The 24,029-nt window shown below is 48.3% G+C and overlaps 2 protein-coding genes across 2 annotated transcripts; both read right to left on the bottom strand.

Moving 5' to 3' along the window:
* Positions 1-2,649: 2,649 nt before the first annotated feature.
* Positions 2,650-7,435, bottom strand: LOC122946779. Its single transcript, XM_044306585.1, has 2 exons — positions 6,060-7,435; positions 2,650-2,993 (listed from the first exon to the last, which is right to left on the bottom strand). Exon 1 carries the CDS (start codon positions 7,433-7,435, stop codon positions 6,299-6,301), a length of 1,137 nt encoding a protein of 378 aa, XP_044162520.1. The 3' UTR covers positions 2,650-2,993; positions 6,060-6,298.
* Positions 7,436-12,524: 5,089 nt separating this feature from the next.
* Positions 12,525-16,610, bottom strand: LOC122919886 (POU domain, class 5, transcription factor 1.1-like). The gene is made up of 5 exons (XM_044269070.1): positions 16,017-16,610; positions 14,607-14,718; positions 14,368-14,498; positions 13,746-13,910; positions 12,525-12,791 (listed from the first exon to the last, which is right to left on the bottom strand). Exons 1-5 carry the CDS (start codon positions 16,608-16,610, stop codon positions 12,525-12,527), a joined length of 1,269 nt encoding a protein of 422 aa, XP_044125005.1.
* Between the last annotated feature and the right edge of the window lie 7,419 nt (positions 16,611-24,029).

Below are 24,029 nucleotides of genomic sequence, written 5' to 3'. Positions count from 1 at the left end.
CTCTTACATCCAGAGTAATACAGAGCCCCATACCTCTTACATCCAGGGTAATACAGCGCCCCATACCTCTTACATCCAGGGTAATACAGCGCCCCCTACCTCTTACATCCAGGGTAATACAGCGCCCCCTACCTCTTACATCCAGTGTAATACAGCGCCCCGTACCTCTTACATCCAGGGTAATACAGCGCCCCCTACCTCTTACATCCAGGGTAATACAGCGCCCCCTACCTCTTACATCCAGTGTAATACAGCGCCCCTTACCTCTTACATCCAGGGTAATACAGCGCCCCCTACCTCTTACATCCAGGGTAATACAGCGCCCCCTACCTCTTACATCCAGGGTAATACAGCCCCCCCTACCTCTTACATCCAGGGTAATACAGCGCCCCCCCCTACCTCTTACATCCAGGGTAATACAGCGCCCCCTACCTCTTACATCCAGGGTAATACAGCGCCCCCTACCTCTTACATCCAGGGTAATACAGCGCCCCGTACCTCTTACATCCAGGGTAATACAGCGCCCCTACCTCTTACATCCAGGGTAATACAGCGCCCCTACCTCTTACATCCAGTGTAATACAGCGCCCCCTACCTCTTACATCCAGGGTAATACAGCGCCCCCCTACCTCTTACATCCAGGGTAATACAGCGCCCCCTACCTCTTACATCCAGGGTAATACAGCGCCCCTACCTCTTACATCCAGTGTAATACAGCGCCCCTACCTCTTACATCCAGTGTAATACAGCGCCCCCTACCTCTTACATCCAGGGTAATACAGCGCCCCGGACCTCTTACATCCAGGGTAATACAGCGCCCCTACCTCTTACATCCAGGGTAATACAGCGCCCCCTACCTCTTACATCCAGGGTAATACAGCGCCCCCTACCTCTTACATCCAGGGTAATACAGCGCCCCTACCTCTTACATCCAGTGTAATACAGCGCCCCCTACCTCTTACATCCAGTGTAATACAGCGCCCCCTACCTCTTACATCCAGGGTAATACAGCGCCCCCCCCTACCTCTTACATCCAGGGTAATACAGCGCCCCCTACCTCTTACATCCAGGGTAATACAGCGCCCCCTACCTCTTACATACAGAGTAATACAGCGCCTTATACCTCTTACATCCAGGGTAATACAGCGCCCCGGACCTCTTACATCCAGGGTAATACAGCGCCCCCTACCTCTTACATCCAGGGTAATACAGCGCCCCGTACCTCTTACATCCAGGGTAATACAGCGCCCCTACCTCTTACATCCAGTGTAATACAGCACCCCATACCTCGTACATCCAGGGTAATACAGCGCCCCCTACCTCTTACATCCAGGGTAATACAGCGCCCCCTACCTCTTACATCCAGGGTAATACAGCGCCCCCTACCTCTTACATCCAGGGTAATACAGCGCCTCATACCTCTTACATCCAGTGTAATACAGCACCCCATACCTCGTACATCCAGGGTAATACAGCGCCCCCTACCTCTTACATCCAGGGTAATACAGCGCCCCCTACCTCTTACATCCAGGGTAATACAGCGCCCCCTACCTCTTACATCCAGGGTAATACAGCGCCCCCTACCTCTTACATCCAGGGTAATACAGCACCCCATACCTCTTACATCCAGTGTAATACAGCACCCCATACCTCGTACATCCAGGGTAATACAGCGCCCCCTACCTCTTACATCCAGGGTAATACAGCGCCCCCTACCTCTTACATCCAGGGTAATACAGCGCCCCCTACCTCTTACATCCAGCGATGTCTCCTCTGCTGCAGACGTTCTCTGTCCTCATCTTCTCCATTCATACCAGACCACCATGACAACTGCATTCAAGCGTCTCTTGTCTCTGCAGGGTTTGCCAGACAGAAATCTTTGGTTCCTCACTTTCTTATCATCCTCCTATTGCTGCTGCTGCTACCCAATGCCCCCAAATACTATACTATACTGCCATACAGAAAGCCCCACCATAGTAATAGTGCTACCAGACTACCCTCAATAGTTAGTACCCAATAGTGATAATCCTCCCCAAAGTGTGCCCCCATTAGTATCAATGCCCTCTATATTGTACAGAGGTGGTCATGATGTCATAGCATGCTCCTGCTCCAGTCTACTGTCTCCGAGGCTTCAGGCTTGCGCCCCATGAGGCTGGACGGTGGGTACAACCAGTATGTATTTATAAATCTTCCTAATCCACCGGCCACTCCGCATGGTTTCCATAGGATCCGGTGATACTCCTTATTGTTGCATTGATGTCCTGGAAGCAAATTATTTTTTATTTTTCTTAACATAAAAATACATTTTGCCAACAGGTTTGAAGGCACCAGTGTTAAGCGCTGTGCCCCGGAGCCGTTACTCAGTTCCTGCTTACATAACCACATTGCACACCGCCTACACTCGCCGTGCTGTTTGTTGTATAGGAGAAAAGAGGCTTCATACAACATACTGTAGTCCTTATGTTGGCTCATGTACAGCCCAGCAGCCAACATGGCACACCTTTTCACTTTGGCTGTTACCAGAAGCCACTAGTGGTGGTTGTATAATCTGTATGTAGTGAGCTCCCTCTAGTGGTGACTGTATAATCAGATGATTTTCCTATTTCATGACGTAAAGTCATGATTTTATTAAAGACACGGAGGCGAGTATTGCTATTCTCCTTCTTTACTCTGACCAATAGCAGCAAAGAAAAACTTGAACATGTGACCAAACCCCTCCCATAGTCCTAGTATAATAGGTCACTCCTCCATCAGAACCTCCTCTTTCTTTGTAACCAGAGTCCAAACAGTCCCAACAAAACTGGAAACCGAACATCCGACCTCCTGGGAAGGAACCGCCAGTCATCCGGAAACGAATCAGGAACCAAACCGGAACGACAGCTTGATAAGTAATTCTCGTCTCTTCCACCACAACGATCGGCTGGAACCAAAACTGCCGACCCTCCAAACCATCATGCAGAACCACGACGACTGCCCAACACGTCAGTCTCAACCTAAAAATGGAAAAAAAAACAGAGAGTGATAGGAGACGAATTGATACATAGTATCCAAACTAAATGGTTGCGCAAAACCTACTCAGGAAAAACTCACAGAGCTAAAACCTAATGCTCAAAACAAAGCAATCCATAATAAAACGTAACATAAATACTTACATAGGGAGGGAAAATAGGGAGGGCAATACTCGCCTCCGTGTCTTTAATAAAATCATGACTTTACGTCATGAAATAGGAAAATCATCTGATTTTATTACAAGACCCGGAGGCTCCTATTGCAAGTTCAAAGTCTCAGACACGTTATCAATGATGGAAGAAAACACATGAGGACTTGGCCTAAAATAAAACTCCCTAAACGTGGAGACACTGGACCAATCTGCCAACTTCAAAATGTCCTCAAGTCTGGCCCCAGACACCGCCAGCGAAGTAGCAGATGCCCCTCTGGCGGAATGTGCCGAAAACAGAGAGACGTCCACGCCAGCCAACTCCATGATCCACTTCATCCACCTTGCCAACGTGGGAGTTGTCACCGGAGCAAAAGGCCGAACCGTAGAAAGGAAGAGCTGCGGAAGCTGTCTGGATCTATAAGGTGAAGTGCGAGCTTCATATTCCTTAAGGCACGCCACCGGACAAAGCGAAGGCGAAGCAGGAAAAGCCGGATAGGAGACCGAGCGTATGTGGGTCTTAGTCCTCCTAGAAATGTCAAACGTGACCCCCTCCGGGGTATACGAGCGGGCATCATGGTTTAGAGCCCTGACATCGGACACCCGCTTGCAGGAAATCAGGCAGAGAAGCGTGACCAGCTTCGCAGACAACTGCCGAATGGAGAGTTCAGAATTCTGAGGCCAAGCAGACAAAAAGGAAAGAACACAAGACACGTCCCACGTGGTGGTGAACCTTGGTCTTGGTGGCCGAGACATACGCGAGCCGCGCATCAGCCGGCAGACCAACGGGTGTTGACCCGCAGGAGTACCGTCAAAGCCTTGATGCGATGCCGAGATGGCGGATCTGAACAGGCCGATGGTGCGATACGCCTTGCCCTGGTCGAAGAGGGAAGACAGGAAGTGTAAAATCTCCGTCACAGGTGCCGAAATGGGATCCAAGTCCCTAGCCAAGCACCAGTCAGCCCAAGACCCCCAGGCTGATCTATAAGATCTTCTGGTTCCTGGGGCCCATGCGTTCTCCAGAAGGACTTTAGTAGTACCTGAAACTCCCGGGACCTCCCAGGGTCCCCTGAAATCCGACACGCCAGCAGGCGCAGAGTCCCGTCCAGGAGCAGAGGATGCGGTTGGTGGTGAGGGCCGCGGAGGAGAGTCAGCGACGTCGGGAGAAGGCGAGGGATCTCTGTCATCATCTCCAGCAGGTGGGGAAAACCACGACTGGGAGCTCCAGAACGGGACCAGCAGGGTCAGGTCCGCGACACTCCGGCGTACCTGAATCAAGGTCCGTGGAATCCGTTGGAACGGCGGGAACGCGTAGAGGATCCCCCTGGACCAATCCTGGAGAAACGCATCCACGGCCTCGGCTTCCGGATCCGGGGGCCAGCTGTAAAAACGTGGTAGTTGCGTGTTCAGGATCTAACTGCCAGTCGCTGGAATCCGATAGATGACGAGAACTCCAGTCCGCGTGGATGTTCAGAACCCCCGGAAGGTATTCCGCCAAAACCACCAATTCCTCAGATAGGCAATAATCCCAGAAGTCCTTTGCCAAACGTGACAAAATGGTGGACCGAGTTCCACCCATGCCGTTGATGTAACGTACAGCTGACACGTTGTCCATACGCAATTGAATGCAGGATCTGGCCGTGTCCCTCGTGAAGCTCTTGATAGCGAAAGAGCCCGCCAACAGTTCCAACGCATTGATGTGGAACCCAGTCTCTATGTCTGACCAGCCGCCCGTCGTGATGCCCTCGCAGTGAGCCCCCCAGCCTGACAGGCTGGCGTCCGAGTCCACCACGAAATCGGGGCGCTGACCAAAAATCGCCTTGCCGTTCCAGGCGTGCAAGTTGAGGATCCACCAGGACAGCTCCTCCCTGGTTTCCTCGTCCAAGGGAATCCAATCCGCATAGGAAGCTCCCGTCCGCAAATGAGATATTTTCAGGCGTTGGAGGGCCCGGTAATGAAGCGGGGCTGGGAACACCGCCTGGATAGAGGAGGCAAGTAGGCCTATTATCCTCGCCAGTTGACGTAGCTGGATTCGGGGAGACGACCTGGCTCTGAGCAATTCCTTCCGAATTGACCGAATCTTGGCCGATGGTAAGCTGAGGGTCCCCACTGTGGAATCCACCATGAACCCGAAGAACTCCATCCTTCGGGACGGAGAGAGACAGGACTTCTCCCGGTTGAGCAGGAACCCCAGATCTGAGAGCAGGTCCATGGTCCAGCGAAGGTGATCTAGTAACACCGACCGGTCCTGAGCCATGATCAGGATATCGTCCAGATAAACGATGAGGCGAACTCCCCGACCGCGAAGCCAGGCCATAGCTGGGCGCATCAGTTTGGTGAAACACCATGGAGCTGACGAGAGGCCGAATGGGAGGCACGTAAAACGCCAAACGCTGTCCTGCCAAGAGAAACAGAGGAGATCTCTGGACGCGTCCTCTACCGGGACCGTAAGATAAGCGTCTTTTAGGTCCAATTTGACCATCCAATCGCCCATCTGCAGTAAATCTCGCAGTAAGTGGATCCCCTCCATTTTGAAATGGCGGTAAACGACAAACGCGTTGAGAGCGCGTAAATTGATGACGGGTCTCATTTGACCCCCCTTCTTTGCAACCAGAAAGATGTTGCTGATTACCCCGTAAGGGGGTCCCGGGGCTGGCTCTATGGCCCCCTTGCGGACCAGGTCCGACAACTCTGAGTCCACCAGAACGCGGTTCTCTGCTGACAACACCACCGGGTGTGGGAGAGAAAAGGACAGAGGGAAAGACGTGAGTTCTATGTGAAAACCCCTGACCGTGGAAAGGACCCATTGGTCTGAGGTGATGCGGGACCAGGCATGAGAAAAGAGACGTCGTCTGCCCCCTACACAAGCATTTGAAGAATTGAAATGGGGCAGCGTTCTTACCATAGGGGCGTCTGGAACCGGGTTGTCCTCTATACCCTCTGGATCTCCAAGGATTTCCTCTGGATGGGAAGAAAGGAGCTGGATCCCGCCTGTGCTCCTGGAAAGCCGGTCTCTGTGAGAAGGAGCCTCGACCCGAACCACGGGACTGGTACTGGGCTCGGCCGGACAGACGGCCCCTGAAACTGCCGGCCCTGGTAGAGACCCTACCCTGGAAAACCCTCTTCATTGAGCTCTGGGCTTTATCGAGGGCGGTGAAAGCGCCGACATAGCGGCCTAGGTCCTTGATGAAGGACTCTCCAAATAGTAGGCCTTGAGCCTCCTTTCCTGTCTGTCAGTGCCAGATTCGAGAGTTTCGGTTCAATTTTGAACAGAATGGCCTTACGCCGTTCCATGGATAGGGACGTATTCACGTTACCCCCAATGCAAATGGCGCGCTGCACCCACTCGCGCAATTCTACTGGGTCTACCTGACCGCCCTCAGCCTTAGCTGACTCTGCCAGATCAAAAATCTTGGCTAGAGGGCCAAATATGTCCAGGAGTTTGTCCTGGCAGGAGCGTAGGGCTGACTCCAGGCCCTTACGCGGGTTCCAACCCGCTTTAGAAAGGAATTGGATCATTTTCGGATCCACAGACGGGGTATCGCAGACCTTGTTGGGGATAATCGGTCTGGGGCATTCCGCCCTGAGCTTATTGCGGGCCTCTCTGGATAGAGGGCATCGCACCCGCGCCTTCAAATATTTGGACACATGGTCCAAAGGTAGCCATTCCGCGGATCGCGGGTGATGGAGCGAGTCAGGGTTAAATAACAGGTCCCCAGAGGGGTCCACCAAATCTGCAGGTAGTGCGTCTGCAGACGATCTGTGAGTACTACACCCGGGTAGGGGGTTAGATTCCATGACCCCGGAGGGATCCTGCTCTGCCTCATCAAAGGCGTCATCTATAGCCTCCTCCTCAGAACCGACCTCAGAGTCGGTAGCCCAATCCTGTTGTGCTGTAGCCCATTTCCATTCTCGCGTGCGTTCTGCCTGACGCGGACAGGCTCTCTTGCGCGAACCAAGCGCGCCAACATTGGTGGCAACATCATCACCAGTCAAGGTTGTTCTGGAGGCATGCGGCCCAGGCCCGGCCAGTTTAGAAACCGTAGCGGGTTGCGGCATATTAGCCGGATGGGTAGCTAGGGCCTGTGCAATGGACTGGGATATGACAGATGTCATGGATCCCATAGCTGCTGCAATAGCATTAGAGACAGACATCTGAAAAGCCTGTGATTGCTCTGTCTGCAGTCTGTCCTGATCCGTGTGCACTGAAGGGGTTAAGTCAGCCAGAGGGAATTCCTCCTCTGCTGAGCCCTGATCACTATTGTGGGACCTAGGCATCTTCTGGCCTTAGTATTGCCCCAACTTCTTAATAAGTGAATATAAATATATGAGGGATGCCCCTAGGGAGAGATGGTGACTGGCAGGAGGATTTGCCCCAAGCCAAGATGGAAAAAGGACACAGCGCTGAAGATACAACCTGTGAGGGAGCAGGAAACGCTGGGAATGAGGTCCTGAGCGCACGTAGCCGGAAGCGCCCGAAATCTCGCGAGATCTCGGGCGCCGCGCTCAGAAGCAGAGAGCCGGAGGCGGGAAATCCCCCGACAGGAGAAAGATCAAAGGAGAAGCCGCGCCAAGCGCAGCTATGGAAATCCCCCGCTCTAGAGACTAGAAACAGGCGGGGGAAGAAGCAGTAAGTACACGGTACAGGAGTACAGGGGAGCCAGGAAATATATATAAACCCTAAGGAGGGGCAGAATAAATCCCCCAGAGCTTATGGGCAACCTGTAGAGGAAAAAATCAACCACAATAAAGCCAGCAGGCTCCCCTAAACGCTGGTTAAAAACCCACAAACAGCCTATATCAATATAAGTATATATAAATATACCCAAACACAGTATAGTCACACAGTATAGTCACAGTAATGCCTTGAATGTACTTATCTCTGCGGTCAGCAGCAAAGAAAGAGGAGGTTCTGATGGAGGAGTGACCTATTATACTAGGACTATGGGAGGGGTTTGGTCACATGTTCAAGTTTTTCTTTGCTGCTATTGGTCAGAGTAAAGAAGGAGAATAGCAATAGGAGCCTCCGGGTCTTGTAATAAAATCTGTATGTAGTGAGCTCCCTCTAGTGGTGACTGTACAATCTGTATGTAGTGAGCTTCCCCCTAGTGGTGGCTGTATAATCTGTATGTAGTGAGCTCCCTCTAGTGGTGACTGTATAATCTGTATGTAGTGAGCTCCCTCTAGTGGTGACTGTATAATCTGTATGTAGTGAGCTCCCTCTAGTGGTGGCTGTATAATCTGTATGTAGTGAGCTCTCTCTAGTGGTGGCTGTATAATCTGTATGTAGTGAGCTCTCTCTAGTGGTGGCTGTATAATCTGTATGTGAGGAGCTCCCCCTAGAGGTGGCTGTACAATCTGTATGTAGTGAGCTCCCTCTAGTGGTGGCTGTACAATCTGTATGTAGTGAGCTCCCTCTAGTGGTGGCTGTACAATCTGTATGTAGTGAGCTCCCTCTAGTGGTGGCTGTACAATCTGTATGTAGTGAGCTCCCTCTAGTGGTGGCTGTACAATCTGTATGTAGTGAGCTCCCTCTAGTGGTGGCTGTACAATCTGTATGTAGTGAGCTCCCTCTAGTGGTGGCTGTATAAATCAGTATGTGGCGAGCTCCCCTAGTGGTGGCTGTACAATCTGTATATAGTGAGCTCCCCCTAGTGGTGGCTGTACAATCTGTATGTAGTGAGCTCCCTCTAGTGGTGGCTGTATAATCTGTATGTAGTGAGCTCCCCCTAGTGGTGGCTGTATAATCTGTATGTAGTGAGCTCCCTCTAGTGGTGGCTCACATGCCTTCCACAGCTTGTGCTGCATCAACCAGAGAGGGAAGAAACCTATTAGATACGATTTATCCCAATTTTTTTTTTAAAGCCAAATAGAATTAGAAAGACATGGCCGATTCCCTCCATAAACCACGCTACACTCAATTCATTCTGGCTAGAACAGGGATCTGCAACCTCCAGCTGTTGTGAAACTACAACTCTCATCATGCACACTTGCTCAGCTCTTTAACCTCTTGCGGACACAGGGTGTACAGGTATGCCCTGTGTATTTCAGAATAGAGAGTGCCTGCTGAAATCACTGTGACATAGCAGCGATCGCAGAAAACCACAGGTCAATTCTGACCTGTGGTTTGCTGTGTTTCCGGTGACCCGATAACACGGAATAGGATGGTGATCGGTGGTGTGATAATACACCACCCATCACCATCCTTAGATCCTGAGAGGTGGTGGTGTTTTTTTTAAATTTAGGTTTAAAAAAAAGAATCTGCTCTCTAAAATAACATGACCTAACCCCTCAAATCAACAGTCCAAAAGAGTTTTGCCAAATTCAATTTTTATCCATTTTCTGTTAAAGCAAGGGTTAACATTCAAACAAAACTGTTTATGACCCTGATTCTGTAGTTTACAGAAACACCCCATATGTGGTTGTAAACTGCTGTACAGGCACACGGCAGGGCGCAGAAGGAAAGGAACGCCATATGGTTTTTGGAAGGCAGATTGTGCTGGACTGGTTTTTGACGCCATGTCCCATTTGAAGCCCCCCCTGATGCACCCCTAGAGTAGAAACTCCATAAAAGGGACCCCATCTAAGAAACTACACCCCTCAAGGTATTCAAAACGGATTTTACAAACTTTGTTAACCCTTTAGGTGTTCCACAAGAGTTATTGGCAAATCGAGATGACATTCAGAATACATTTTTTTGGAAACCTGGCCTCACAAAAATGTAATAGAGCAACCAAAAATCATATGTACCCTAAACAGTCCCAACAAAACTGCCACCTTAGCCTGTAGTTTCTAAAAGTTTTCTACTCTAGTTTCTACTCTAGGGGGTGCATCAGGGGGGCTTCAAATGGGAAATTATGTAGATCAGGCATCCTCAAACTGCAGCCCTCCAGCTGTTGCAAGACTACTACTACTCCCAGCATGCCTGAACAGCCTACAGCAAGGCATTGTGGGAGTTGTAGTTTTACAACAGCTGGAGGGCCGCAGTTTGAGGATGCCTGATGTAAACAAGCCAGTCCAGCAAAACCTGCCTTCCAGAAACCATATGGCGTTCCTTTCCTTCTGTGCCCGTACAGCAATTTACTATTACACATGGGGGGGGGGGGGGTTTCTATAAACTACAAGATCAGGGCCATATTGAGTTTACTTTGGCTGTTAACCTTTGCTACTGGGGCAAAAATATATATATATATATATATATATATATATATATATATATATATATATATATATATATATATATATATATATATATATAGTAGAAAATTTGCAAAAAAAAAATCTAATTCAGAATTTATCTCCATTTGCCAATAATTCTTGTGGAACACCTAAAGGGTTAACAAAGCTTGTAAAATCAGTTTTGAATACCTTGAGGGGTGTAGTTTCCAAAATAGGGTAATTCTTTGGGGGTGGTTTCCATTATGTAAGCCTCACAAAGTGGATTTTGGAAAATTTTTAAAGATTTGCTTCTAAGCCTTGTAACGTCCCAAAAAATAAAATGACATTCACAAAATGATCCAAACATGAAGTAGACACATGGGGAACGTAAAGTAATAACCATTTTATTCACACAAAGTGACACTGGTCAGATTTGAAAAAAAAATGTCCTGGTCCTTAAGGGGTTAAGGAGCACGCTGGAGGTCGCCAGCCTCTAGTCTGGGAGGCTCCACTGAAGGAGATGGGGCTGGGATGCAATACCACAGCCAACCTGAGCACGAGGGGGGGGCACTGTGCACATCCTTTACACCCAGAAGGCGGTAGCCCCAATCTAGTAATAGAACCGCACACCTGACACACGGTAAGTTTACTGTAAAGTTTTAATAATGCATCATCCAATCAGATCTTACATACAATATCTTCATCAGGAAGCGGTATAATGGAGCATGCTCGGTGGCTGCCCCACAGGGCACCAGGGACTTCACCATCTGAGCTCTGCCACCCCACCTGCCCAGGCAGCACGTGTCTAATCTATGCTTATGAAATGCAGCCTGCAGAAGGATAAAAACCCAAATATTCTATACAAATCCTGGAGCAGAGCGTTTCAGTTAACCCACATAAGATCTGTGCTTGCTTTAATTGAATAGACCCATCTAGAAGCTGAAAACTTGTACATACACCACACATCTCCTGTCACAGGTTCAGCGACTAGAGGAATGTTTGCATTCCCTGACAGCAAGCATGTTGAAAATAAAAGCAAGTTAGAACGTCGCAGAACAATTCATTTTACAGTCACAAATAAACCTCAACTCTAGTAAATAGGCAGTATACTCCAGTTACATCCAGAGCTGCATTCACATTCCTGGACACTTGAAGTCATGGTTTTTAGACTACTGCTTTTTGGGATATTAAATGCCACAGCAGGAGTGGAAAATGTTCACGACCTCAAGAACAGGAAGTCAGCTTTGGATGTGACTGGAGCAGAATACATTCCACTTTTGCAGAAGCAAAAAAATAAAAAAATTTGCACAATTCCCTACATCTAGGTAGAATAAGTTAGGGCCATTATCTTGTATATATGGATTTATATCAGGGTTTTAACTCTAGTCACACCCAAGGCTGCATTCTGCCAGAGCTACACATCAATGCAGTTGTACCCCTTTTGTCACCTTATAGCCATAACCATAATAATGCTTTTGTCACTGTAGATAACAAGCAAAAGAAGAGACTTCATGCAGCTCTGGATGTGACTGGAGCAAATAAAAGATCAATAGAGCAAGGTATAAATAAACTGATACACACCATAGTGGGGCTCATGCACAATTTGACTCCTGATACAAGGTTATTAAAAACTTCACACAAGGCTAAAAGAAAAAAAAAAAAGTTACTGTATCTACTCCTGTCACCAAAGCAGCACAAGAACAATCTGGATTCCTTTAAAGGGACTACAGGACAATTAGTGCAATTCAAAGTAAAGTGGCTTTGGCTTAGTCTCTAGGAGACAAGTTATCTTAAAAACTAAACCCTAAAGGGTCTGAACAAGCAAGACAAGAATCCACTAAAAATCGGCTAAACCAAAAAGATTAAGGCAGAACCCTTCCAAAAAGCTGAGCTGCAATACCCAATACAACCAGGGGTGGCACTGTAGAGAAAGCAGCCATGTTTTTCGATTCCTGGCCAACCCCTTTGGATTAACCCTCTCCAATCCCACTTGTAGTCAGGTCCATTGAGTTACTTTAGCCAGATGTAAAGAGTCTTCAGGGTTTAAGATTAGGCCTCATTTTATTATGAATTCAAAAGAGGCAAAAAATAAAAAATAAAAATAAGTCTTAAAACCGAGTCCGTTAAATAAAAACAGTCTTCCCAAGGGAGCGAGATGAGTGGAGGCCCTTGAACCCGTACCACGGTTGGAAAGGCCGACAGTCCCAGTCTATTCCCGACAGATCTGGTTTCCGAGTGGCATCCCATGGGGCATGGGCTGTGAGAACATATCGTTCTTGTGACTGAATGCGGGATTGGAGTAGAGCGATGCTGTGGATCCCATATAACCCTGGGGCGTCATATCCTGGGGCAGAGCGAAGGCTCCCATGTGAGGGTGGACCATGTGCTGCACGTCATACACTTCTCCATTGTGGCCCTTGCCCGGGATCTGCCTCTTGTCTTTTTGTCGGCGGTTGCAGAACCAAACCCGAACGACCTGCAGAAGAGGAGCGAGATGTGAAGAACTGCACCAAAATACAGAAGCTCGCAGGCAGCAGACTGACACCAAATATGAGGATTCCTTACAGAATCAGCAATTGGCCAAGGATGCAGCTACTTGCCCAGTTTCTGTAGGACTTACTAGTAACATATCCTATTATACTCCACAGCTGCACTCACTATTCTGCTGGTGCAGTCACTGTGTACATACATTACTTATCCTGTACTGATCCTGAGTTACATCCTGTATTATACTCCACAGCTGCACTCACTATTCTGCTGGTGCAGTCACTGTGTACATACATTACTTATCCTGTACTGATCCTGAGTTACATCCTGTATTATACTCCACAGCTGCACTCACTATTCTGCTGGTGCAGTCACTGTGTACATACAATACTGATCCTGTACTGATCCTGAGTTACATCCTGTATTATACTCCACAGCTGCACTCACTATTCTGCTGGTGCAGTCACTGTGTACATACATTACTGATCCTGTACTGATCCTGAGTTACATCCTGTATTATACTCCACAGCTGCACTCACTATTCTGCTGGTGCAGTCACTGTGTACATACATTACTGATCCTGTACTGATCCTGAGTTACATCCTGTATTATACTCCAGAGCTGCACTCCCTATTCTGCTGGTGCAGTCACTGTGCACATACATTACTTATCCTGTACTGATCCTGAGTTACATCCTGTATTATACTCCAGAGCTGCACTCACTATTCTGCTGGTGCAGTCACTGTGCACATTCATCATTCAAGCACTGGAGTCTGCAGAATAGGTGAGCGCAGGCTCTGAAGTCTCCCAGCATGGCGCTTGCTCTGGTACTCTGCATGCGGTGACCCTCTTGCTGACTGTTTCCAGTCTTGTGACTGCAGCTCTGGAGTATAACACAGGCTGTAGTGCGGTACACACATTAGGCTGGGAATCGGCCCCTTACGTCTTTCTCCATGTGCAGCTCTCGTGCTATCTGCGCCATCTCCTGAGCGCCAGGCTTGGGGTTCTTCATGAAGTAGGTCTCCAGGCTGTCCTTCACCATGTTCTCAATATTTGTTCTCCGCTTCCTCTTTCTGGACTGGGCCAAGACCTGCTCCCGATTGATCATCTGGAATTCAAAGTCAAGACTTTTAAAAAGGACTGAAAAACCTAAAACAAAGCGTTACGAGAGCACCTAGCGCTGCACAAGATCTGAAAACAAATCAAAAGCTCGGCAATTTTAATATACTTTGTTTCCATTCACTGACTGCAAGCTGATATTGCATTGAGACATTCTTGCTTTCTTCCAGAAGTATTTCAGAAAGCATGCTACACCCAAGTCCATTACAGCACCACTGCTGCAGTCATGTTTTTTCTAAATTCTGGACAACCCCTTTAAGTGCTTCAAAAGAGAAACTTAAAGGGACAGTACGCCATAATAAAAAAAATCCAGAAACAGGTTAACACCGCTTGCAGTACCACCCATCACACCTAGGTGGAGTCATGTTCACTCACTAGAATTGAACAGAAAGCTGATGTCTCCTTTAAGACCACCTCAGGTGCGACCCGTGCCACCCACTACTTACCTCCTGAAGGTTGTCATTGTTCTCGGCCTCGTCCAGCCACCGTTGCAGCAGGGGCTTCAGCTGGCACATGTTCTTGAAGCTCAGCTGGAGGGACTCAAACCTACAGATGGTCGTCTGACTGAACATCTTCCCTGCAAGACAGAAGGCGACATTAGGGTCCAGGAAACCAGAGACAAAGCATGCACCGACTGCCTGGTCCATGCTGGGAGTTGTAGTTCCATACCAGCTGGGCAACTCACCGTACAAGACGCCCAGGGCGTAGCCGACGTCCGCCTGCGTGAAGCCCATGGACACTCGCTTCTGCTTCATGTCTCGGGCAAACTGCTCCATCTCCATCTCGCTGGGCATCTCCTGCAAGAGGTCATCACTTGGTCACATCATGCACACAGCCGTATCAATAGAGCTTCATCAATGCACAAGGAAACATTCCAAGCTTCAATATCTTTGTTTGCCGTCAGTGAATGGGCACAATCTGGTTTACATTCAGAGACTGCAAACCTGTACAGGCTTAAAGGGGTATTCCAGTTGTTACAAGTTATCCCCTAGTCACAGGATATGGGATAACTCCTCACCGATGGGACCCCAACTGATCACAAAACAATGACCCACCCCCAAATAAACAGAGCGGCCGGTCGAGCATACACACCGCAGTGCCATTCATCTCTATGGGAGTTCTGGAGACAGCACCCTCATAGAAAAGAATGGCGAAGCTGTGTGCATGCTCGACCAGCCGCCCCGTTTATTTTTTTGGGGGGGTCCCAAGGGATATGGGGTCCCTGTTCTCGTCGTGACCAGTTGGGATAGTTCCATATTCTGTGAATAGGGGATAATTAGTAACACTCGGAATACCCCTTTAAGACATCTCCTGGCTGAGGGAGTGTCACACTTTAGCTAAAGCGATACATTGTATCAAACTAACAAAGCTCGTGCCTCTCAGCCTGGATACAATTGTAACAAAGGCAGACTGGGTCAGTTCAAGCTTTCATTGTCTGGACTGACAAAGAATCCCTTCCATTCACCGACAGCATGCACAGATCTTGAAAATAGGAGATAAACAGAGTATAATAGTAAGCTGCAGAACATTTCATTCTATAAGCTTTAGTTAGGTTAACACACCCTTAGATGTTAGGGTCCTTTAAGAACAATTGGGGGGGGTTTAAAGTGACCCGACACCAAGTCACATGAATAGCAATTGCTTCTCATCACCCCTACGGTTCTGAGCAGGAGACCCCCGACCACAGGAGCAGAGAAGCTACCAAAATTAAAAGGACCCCAAAGTACATGAAGGAAAGCCCTGTTTAAGAAACTTAACACCACGGCCCATACATAGACTACATGATGGGGGATTGTTTTCTTGAAGGGTCTGCCTATTTTGAAGGAAATAGCGCCATTCACATCTATAGGCCATGCCTGGTATTGCAGAATATAAGAACTGTCCAAAAACATCCTAAATCTTACTGTGCATGTCCCTTTAAGAGCCAGCATGTGGCCCCTAATTCTAATCAGCCCCAACCTTCTATGCACTAATCAGAGCACTTTAGGAGGTTTATAGCTTAGCAAAAGACAAGGGTTCTGCAACTACAACAAATTGAGGGTACTTGCTGGGGTTTGTAGTGCCATGGGTTTATTAGATAAAAGGCATCACTCACCAGCACGTCCTCCCCATCACTGGACAGCATTTCATCCCGAGGCCCGGGGCTGGACACCGTCAGGTTCACCGCTGCTTCACCCTCCTTGGCCACCTCCTGGGTGGAGGCGCTGCTGCACCGGCTACTCTCCATGTTGGAAGCCGCAGGTTCTCCTGGGGTGTTGGGGCTCTGGCTGGCCGCAGCCGGGTACACACTGGAGCCAGGGACGCTGACGCTCTTCTGGGGGTTGTTGGTGGGGTTAGGATTCCCTGCCCAAAAGGAGTTACTCCAGTAATGGGGGTAGTACTGCGCAGCGGGCAGAAGGCTGGGGCATTTGTTCTCAGCATTCTCCTCCTCTTCCTCCTTCACTTTAACCTTCTCCACATTACAGGGGGTCTCCTCCCTTAGGTGATGTGGGTGTCCATGAAGAGCCAGGTGACTGGGGGTCTCCAGCTGAGGGGGGTTCCATGCCATGACTTGAGCTGGATGATGATCCCCCAGATCTCCATTGTCAGACTTGGCTGCAGAAAAAAAGAAAGCTTGAGAATGGTGAGGGTAACCCCCAAACCCTTCCTGCATCAGGCCAAAGGTGGGGTAAGCCTGCTGGCTGTACATGACCAAGAGTGGAGTCCTGGGGATGGAGCAAGGAAGTCCTTCAGAGGAGCAAGCAGAAGGTTCTCCAAAAAAATCTAATCTTCTAGACCCCAAACTTCAATAGATCACCCCCAAAAGATGTCCTCCAGCACCAGATCTCAGGTGCCTCATGTCCAGCCAAACCTGCAAAGTGAAGACTCCAACTCCAAGGCTAAGCCATTAAAGGGCCTATTTACACCCCCTGCCCCTCCCCCTTCATCATCATGTTAATTGATCTTATCAGCCATTGGCTCCTTTGCTCACCCCCCACCCCCACTCCCCTTGCACCTTTCTTGGTTTTAATTATCATTTTTTAACCCTTTTTGGATTTAATTCATTTGCAACTCCCCCAGTAAAAATGTTTGCAAAAGCATCCAACTGCTTAAGAATTGTATTAGCCCAATTTAACCCCTTAATGGGAGGCCTGATGGCAGCTAATGAGCCCCGTGTGCATGCATAATCACCATACCAAACGCCCAGCAGGCCTCCCCTTGTGGACACTGATTGGGCCCCTTCCTGGCTTTTGCTTACATCAGTGGAATCCATTTCCCCAACTATTAGATGCAATAAAACCATCAGTTCCAGGGTCTTTTATTGAGGGTCCCTGCCTATGAATGACCCGCAGTGGCTTCGGGACTGGACTCCTTCTATCGGGGTGTATTCACAGGTTGCACTTTTGGAGAAAAAACCCCCAGAAACCGCAATATTGTATTTTACTGGTGCAATATGACCGCATGCTGTTGCTCTAAAGCAGGGATGCCCAACCTACAGCCCTCCAGCTGTTGCAAAACTACAACTCCCAGCATGCTTGGACAGCTATTAGGGCATGCTGAGAGTTGTAGTTTTGCAACAGCTGTAGGGCCTCAGGGTGAGCATCCCTGCTCTAGAGGAACTACAAGACGCAGCATTCCCGCAGCAGCAGTATTGCACCTGTTGGCTGTGCTGCTTGGGAGCAAACAGCGCCACCTTGTGGCCAGGGCTGTGTGGTGATATTACACAGCATTTGCATTAGCCATAGGTTCAATCTGTTTCATGCCTCTATGCATTTTCCAAACAAGCATGCACATAGGCGATTTCATGCACCCCCCATGTCAGGGGCAACTCTTTTAGGAACAGCGCCACTCTAGTCTGAGGCTGTGACTGGTATTGCAGCTCAGCCCCATTGGAGTGAGTGCAGCACACAATCCTAGCGGCTGTTTCCAAATTTCCATATAGCCCTCTATAAGAGGAGATATTGCAGAACTGACCAAAGAGAACAGCGCCACCTAAAGGAAGAATTTTCATGAGCATTAAAATGCTTGCTGCAATACTGCAATGATCTCTAACCTGCAATAACGAAAGAGCAGTGCAGTTAACAGCAGCGTACATAATACCGTGCCGCAATAAGGCGCCCACATAGCAGTAAGCGCGTTATAGTACCGCACAGTGCCCAAAACATCAGATATAGTACTGCCATGGGGCAGAGCCATACAGTGCCCATGTAACACCATGTGGCAGGGATGAATGGTGGGACGTGGTGAAGGTAGATCAGTGATGGCTAACCTCCGCCACTCCAGCTGTGGTGAGACTACGACTCCCAGCATGCTCCGTTCATCTTGGGAGCTGTAGTTTTACCAGCCGGAGGTTAGCCATCACAGCTCTAGTAGATGATGTCGGCATCCATAGTTCAGGACTGGGTGTGAATGGTAAAGCGTGTGCTGGTGTCAGGAAGCTGCTGCAAAGGGCCTCTAATTGTATCCTGTTTATACACCTAGGAGCCCGAACAAAAGTCATCATCCTACATGGAAATAGTACATTAATACAGGGGTCAACCCTTCCTAAAAAACCGCCATATAGTGATGTCTGTGGGACAAATGTTGCCATCACCATATACACAAGGCAAGAGGTGTCTCCTGGCCCCTCACCACATACTCATTACTTTAGAGTTACGGGTGTGTAGTTTCACATAAGGCCCTACGGGAGGCGCTAGAGATATTATTTAGGCTGTATTTTCCCTGTGATACTCAGTCAATAATGGACCCTTCCTGGGCGCATTACCATATGAGACACACGTTCCACAAGTGATACTCCTAAAGCTGGACATTACCATAAGAAAGGGCCTTCACCTGGTGCCTGAGGGGCAGCCCTGATCTTCTCAATGGCCTGTACATATCATCTATCTATCCTTCTATCTATCTATCTATCTATCTATCTATCTATCTATCTATCTATCACTGTATATAGCTTGTAGTGTCTTCTATGGGAAGGAACAGGGGGGTGAGACCTCAGACACTTGGTGGGGTGGATTCAGACCCCATTACTGTACTCTTTGTTTAGTACATTTGAGCATGGATTTGCACTTTACATTTTTGTCCCCCAGATTACCCTAAAGAGCGTATATTCACACGTTATACCTAATTGCCCCTATTACTGATTGCACTTCGCAGCAAGCTGGAAAGTGAGGCTGCTCAGGATCAGTTTTCATCTGTTGTGCAATGACATCTAGTGGTCAATATGGGGTTTATATCACGTGTAGTGTTTTCTATGGGATTCCACTACTAGGACCCCCTGACTGAGGCCTCATGCACACGACCGTTGTGTGCATCCGCGGCCGCTGTTCCGTTTTCCGTTTTCCGTTTTTTTCCAAGGACCCATTGACTTTAAATGGGTCAGTGGAAAAATCGGAAAATGCACCGTTTGGCATCCGTGATCCGTGTTTCCAGTCCTTGAAAAAAATAGGACCTGTCCTATTTTTTTCACGGACAACGGTTCACGGACCCATTCAAGTCAATGGGTCCGTGAAAAATCACGGCTGCACACAAGATTGTCATCCGCGTCCGTGTCCGTTTTTTCCTATAATTTCAAAGTCAAACTTGACTTAGATTATTTTTTCATTTTTCATGTCCGTGGATCCTCCAAAAATCAAAGAAAGGAAAAACGGACACGGATCACGGAATAACGGAACCCCGTTTTGCGGACCGTGAAAAAATACTGTCGTGTGCATGAGGCCTGACTCTGGCATTACAAGGGATGCTCTTTGCAGAATCACTCCACTCTGGCTAATAAAGGGTGCTCCTGGGACCCCCCCCCCCCCCTCACATGAAGAGGGGTAGACCCTTTGAAAGGAAATACTGATCTGAAAACGTAGAACTTGGTTGCACTTGGATCAGTGAAGGACTTGGGTAAATAGGTCAATATCAAGCTAAGCATTATCGCTCAATGTCAAGCAGCAGCTGCGAAAGCCTCTCAAAAGGTGAGAAAGAAGTTGTGCTATTAACTCTGATTTACTTTTGAGGCTCCATCTTGACTAGGGGGGGCAGGTATACACTTTGAGGTACCTGTCCCAAACATTCTCCCCTCCCCCGAAACATTCCCTATATGTGTATTGCATATAATTCACACCTTCTGTCCGGACGGGTGGGTCCTAGGGTTACAATAGGGTGCCTATCTTCCTGTGTTTTCTTTTCATCGAGGGTCGGGGTGTGTTTGTTTTTGTATTTTTGGCTGCCATTGTTATATGTGACCACTGTATACACGCACCCCCCTCAGACACCAGGTGGGGTAGATGTAGACCCCATTACGGTACTGGTCTGGTAGGTTGGGGCTCAACATTGGAAGCCTCAACTATTGGGTGAATAGGGGTCCACTGACTCCTGTTCTACCAAGCCAGGTTGCCGGGAGGGGTGCCATCCATCGGCAGACTCTACAGGGGGCGCACACGTGTTACGGCAGGAGCTCTCGTTTTAGTCTGCAGCTGCCTCACCTGATGGGTCAGGGGACACCATAAATGTCTAAAATGTGATGACCCCTTAATTAGAAGAGGGGAACACCATGTAGACAGCACTTCTCTATACATAATAGTCCATTCTAGAGGGGAAAAAAGCCGTCTGGTTTGAGAGCTGCATTTATACAAGCAGGCAAATAACGCGAGTTTGTGAGCGTCCGCGTGTTTGTATTAAGTGCGTGACTTCAGATTCAGGGACTTTAGGAGGAGACGCCAGTAAGTTACATTCTTCTCACTGCACTGTATTGTATTGTATTTTTTCTCTTTTCTTGCTTATCCCCATTTAGTATGTGTCCATCACTGACAGCGCCGTCCAGCGCACGTCTTGTCTGATGTCTGCAGTCCTGGAACAGCCGTTTTCATATCTTTGTTCAAAATGTGAGCAAATTGCCCGTCTGGAATCGCACATCGAGTACCTAACCGGGCGAGTTCCTACACTGAGAAGCGATGACAATGTGGAAAAGAGTTTGCAGGCGCTCTATGGGGGTAGATGTGGGGGAGGGTGGTAGCGAGGAGGCTGAGGTAGGTAGCTGGGTAACAGAAAGCGGGGTAGAGGGAAGAGTGCCGGGAGGCTAGCCCTGATCTGTCACAAGGTTGTCAGATGAGGGGGATGTCAGTCCAGGGACGGCACTGCCGCAGCCGGACACGTCCTCTGCCAGTCAGGGGAATGTCGGCTCCAGTAAGCAGGGGCCCAGGAGAGCCGGGCAGACGGGTGCTGGTAGTGGGAGACTCCATTATTAGGGGGACAGATAGGGCGATCAGTCAATAAGACCGGGATCGTCCAACGCGGATCGGGGCGACAGATTACTGGGGGGGGCTGGAGAAGACCCAGCGGTCATGGTCCATATCGGAACCAATGACAAAGTTAGAGGAAGGTGGAGGGGCCTTAAAAATGATTTTAGAGATTTAGGTCACAAGCTCAGGGCAAGGACCTCAGAGGTAGTGTATTCCGAAATACTGCAGGTACCACGGGCCACACTCGATGTGCCATGGGGGAGGGGAGAAACGTGACACAATAGGGGGCAATGATGTGATCATGATGTGACACGAAGGGGGTGATGTAAACTAAAAAAGAGGGAGAGAAATGTGACATTATGACATTGAGGGATTGATAAGAAAAGGGGGTGTTGTAAAGAGGGGGGTGTGGACATGAAATTGGGGAATTTCACCATTTTTCATTATATCGCAATCGCAATATTTACCTCCCAATTGCATTTGCACATTTCCCCCAAATTGTGCAGCCCTAGTATATATGAGGGCACTGTATATATTTGGGCACTATATGGGGGCTGGGGCACTGTATATATGGGGGCACTGTATATATTGAGCACTATATGGGGGCTGGGGGCACTGTATATATTGAGCACTATATGGGGGCTGGGGGCACTGTATATATGGGGGCACAGGATGTATAATATATGGGGGGCAAAGAATATAATATATGGTGACACAGATCTGATAAATATAATTTTGCTTCAGGCTCGGCTGGGGACTGCACTGCAGACTGAGGAGCAGCAGAGGAGAGAGGCGCGTGTGGGTCCGCGGCTGCATCGTGGTGCATGGTGACTCACTGTCCAGCCCCTGCTTACTGTAAGGTTATACACATGGGTAGGAAACTAAATGGTAAAACACTGACATGGAAAAGGACCTAGGAATTTTAGTGAACAGCAAACTAAGCTGTAGAAACCAGTGTCAGGCAGCTGCTGCCAAGGCCAATAGGATAATGGGTTGCATCAGAAGGGGCATAGATGGCGGTGATGAGAACATAGTCCTGCCACTTTACACATCACTGGTGAGACCACACATGGAGGACTGTGTACATTTCTGGGCTCCTGTGAACAAGGCAGACATAGCAGAGCGGGAGAGGGTCCAGAGGAGGGCAACTAAAGTAATAACTGGAATGGGGCAACTACAGTACCCTGAAAGATTATCAGCATTAGGGTTATTCACTTTAGAAAAAAAAGACGACTGAGAGGAGATCTAATAACTATGTATAAATATATCAGGGGTCAGTACAGAGATCACTCCCATCATCTGTTTATCCCCAGGACTGTGACGAGGGGACATCCTCTGCGTCTGGAGGAAAGAAGGTTTGTACACAAACATAGAAGAGGATTCTTTACTGTAAGAGCAGTGAGACTGTGGACTCTATACTGTAAGAGCAGTGAGACTATGGACTCTTTACTGTAAGAGCAGTGAGACTATGGACTCTTTACTGTAAGAGCAGTGAGACTATGGACTCTTTACTGTAAGAGCAGTGAGACTATGGACTCTTTACTGTAAGAGCAGTGAGACTATGGACTCTTTACTGTAAGAGCAGTGAGACTATGGACTCTTTACTGTAAGAGCGGTGAGACTATGGACTCTATACTGTAAGAGCAGTGAGACTATGGACTCTTTACTGTAAGAGCAGTGAGACTATGGACTCTTTACTGTAAGAGCAGTGAGACTATGGACTCTTTACTGTAAGAGCAGTGAGACTATGGACTCTATACTGTAAGAGCAGTGAGACTATGGACTCTTTACTGTAAGAGCAGTGAGACTATGGACTCTTTACTGTAAGAGCAGTGAGACTATGGACTCTTTACTGTAAGAGCAGTGAGACTATGGACTCTATACTGTAAGAGCAGTGAGACTATGGACTCTATACTGTAAGAGCAGTGAGACTATGGACTCTTTACTGTAAGAGCAGTGAGACTACGGACTCTTTACTGTAAGAGCAGTGAGACTATGGACTCTATACTGTAAGAGCAGTGAGACTATGGACTCTTTACTGTAAGAGCAGTGAGACTATGGACTCTATACTGTAAGAGCAGTGAGACTATGGACTCTTTACTGTAAGAGCAGTGAGACTATGGACTCTTTACTGTAAGAGCAGTGAGACTATGGACTCTATACTGTAAGAGCAGTGAGACTATGGACTCTATACTGTAAGAGCAGTGAGACTATGGACTCTTTACTGTAAGAGCAGTGAGACTATGGACTCTGTACTGTAAGAGCAGTGAGACTATGGACTCTGTACTGTAAGAGCAGTGAGACTATGGACTCTTTACTGTAAGAGCAGTGAGACTATGGACTCTATACTGTAAGAGCAGTGAGACTATGGACTCTATACTGTAAGAGCAGTGAGACTATGGACTCTATACTGTAAGAGCAGTGAGACTATGGACTCTATACTGTAAGAGCAGTGAGACTATGGACTCTATACTGTAAGAGCAGTGAGACTATGGACTCTTTACTGTAAGAGCAGGTGAGACTATGGACTCTATACTGTAAGAGCAGTGAGACTATGGACTCTTTACTGTAAGAGCAGTGAGACTATGGACTCTATACTGTAAGAGCAGTGAGACTATGGACTCTATACTGTAAGAGCAGTGAGACTATGGACTCTGTACTGTAAGAGCAGTGAGACTGTGGACTCTATACTGTAAGAGCAGTGAGACTATGGACTCTTTACTGTAAGAGCAGTGAGTCTATGGACTCTATACTGTAAGAGCAGTGAGACTATGGACTCTTTACTGTAAGAGCAGTGAGACTATGGACTCTATACTGTAAGAGCAGTGAGACTGTGGACTCTATACTGTAAGAGCAGTGAGACTATGGACTCTATACTGTAAGAGCAGTGAGACTATGGACTC

This window comes from Bufo gargarizans, chromosome 9, assembly GCF_014858855.1.
Source record: "Bufo gargarizans isolate SCDJY-AF-19 chromosome 9, ASM1485885v1, whole genome shotgun sequence".
In the NCBI taxonomy this organism is placed as follows: domain Eukaryota; kingdom Metazoa; phylum Chordata; class Amphibia; order Anura; family Bufonidae; genus Bufo; species Bufo gargarizans.
This window is presented reverse-complemented; position numbering and strand designations above follow the sequence as displayed.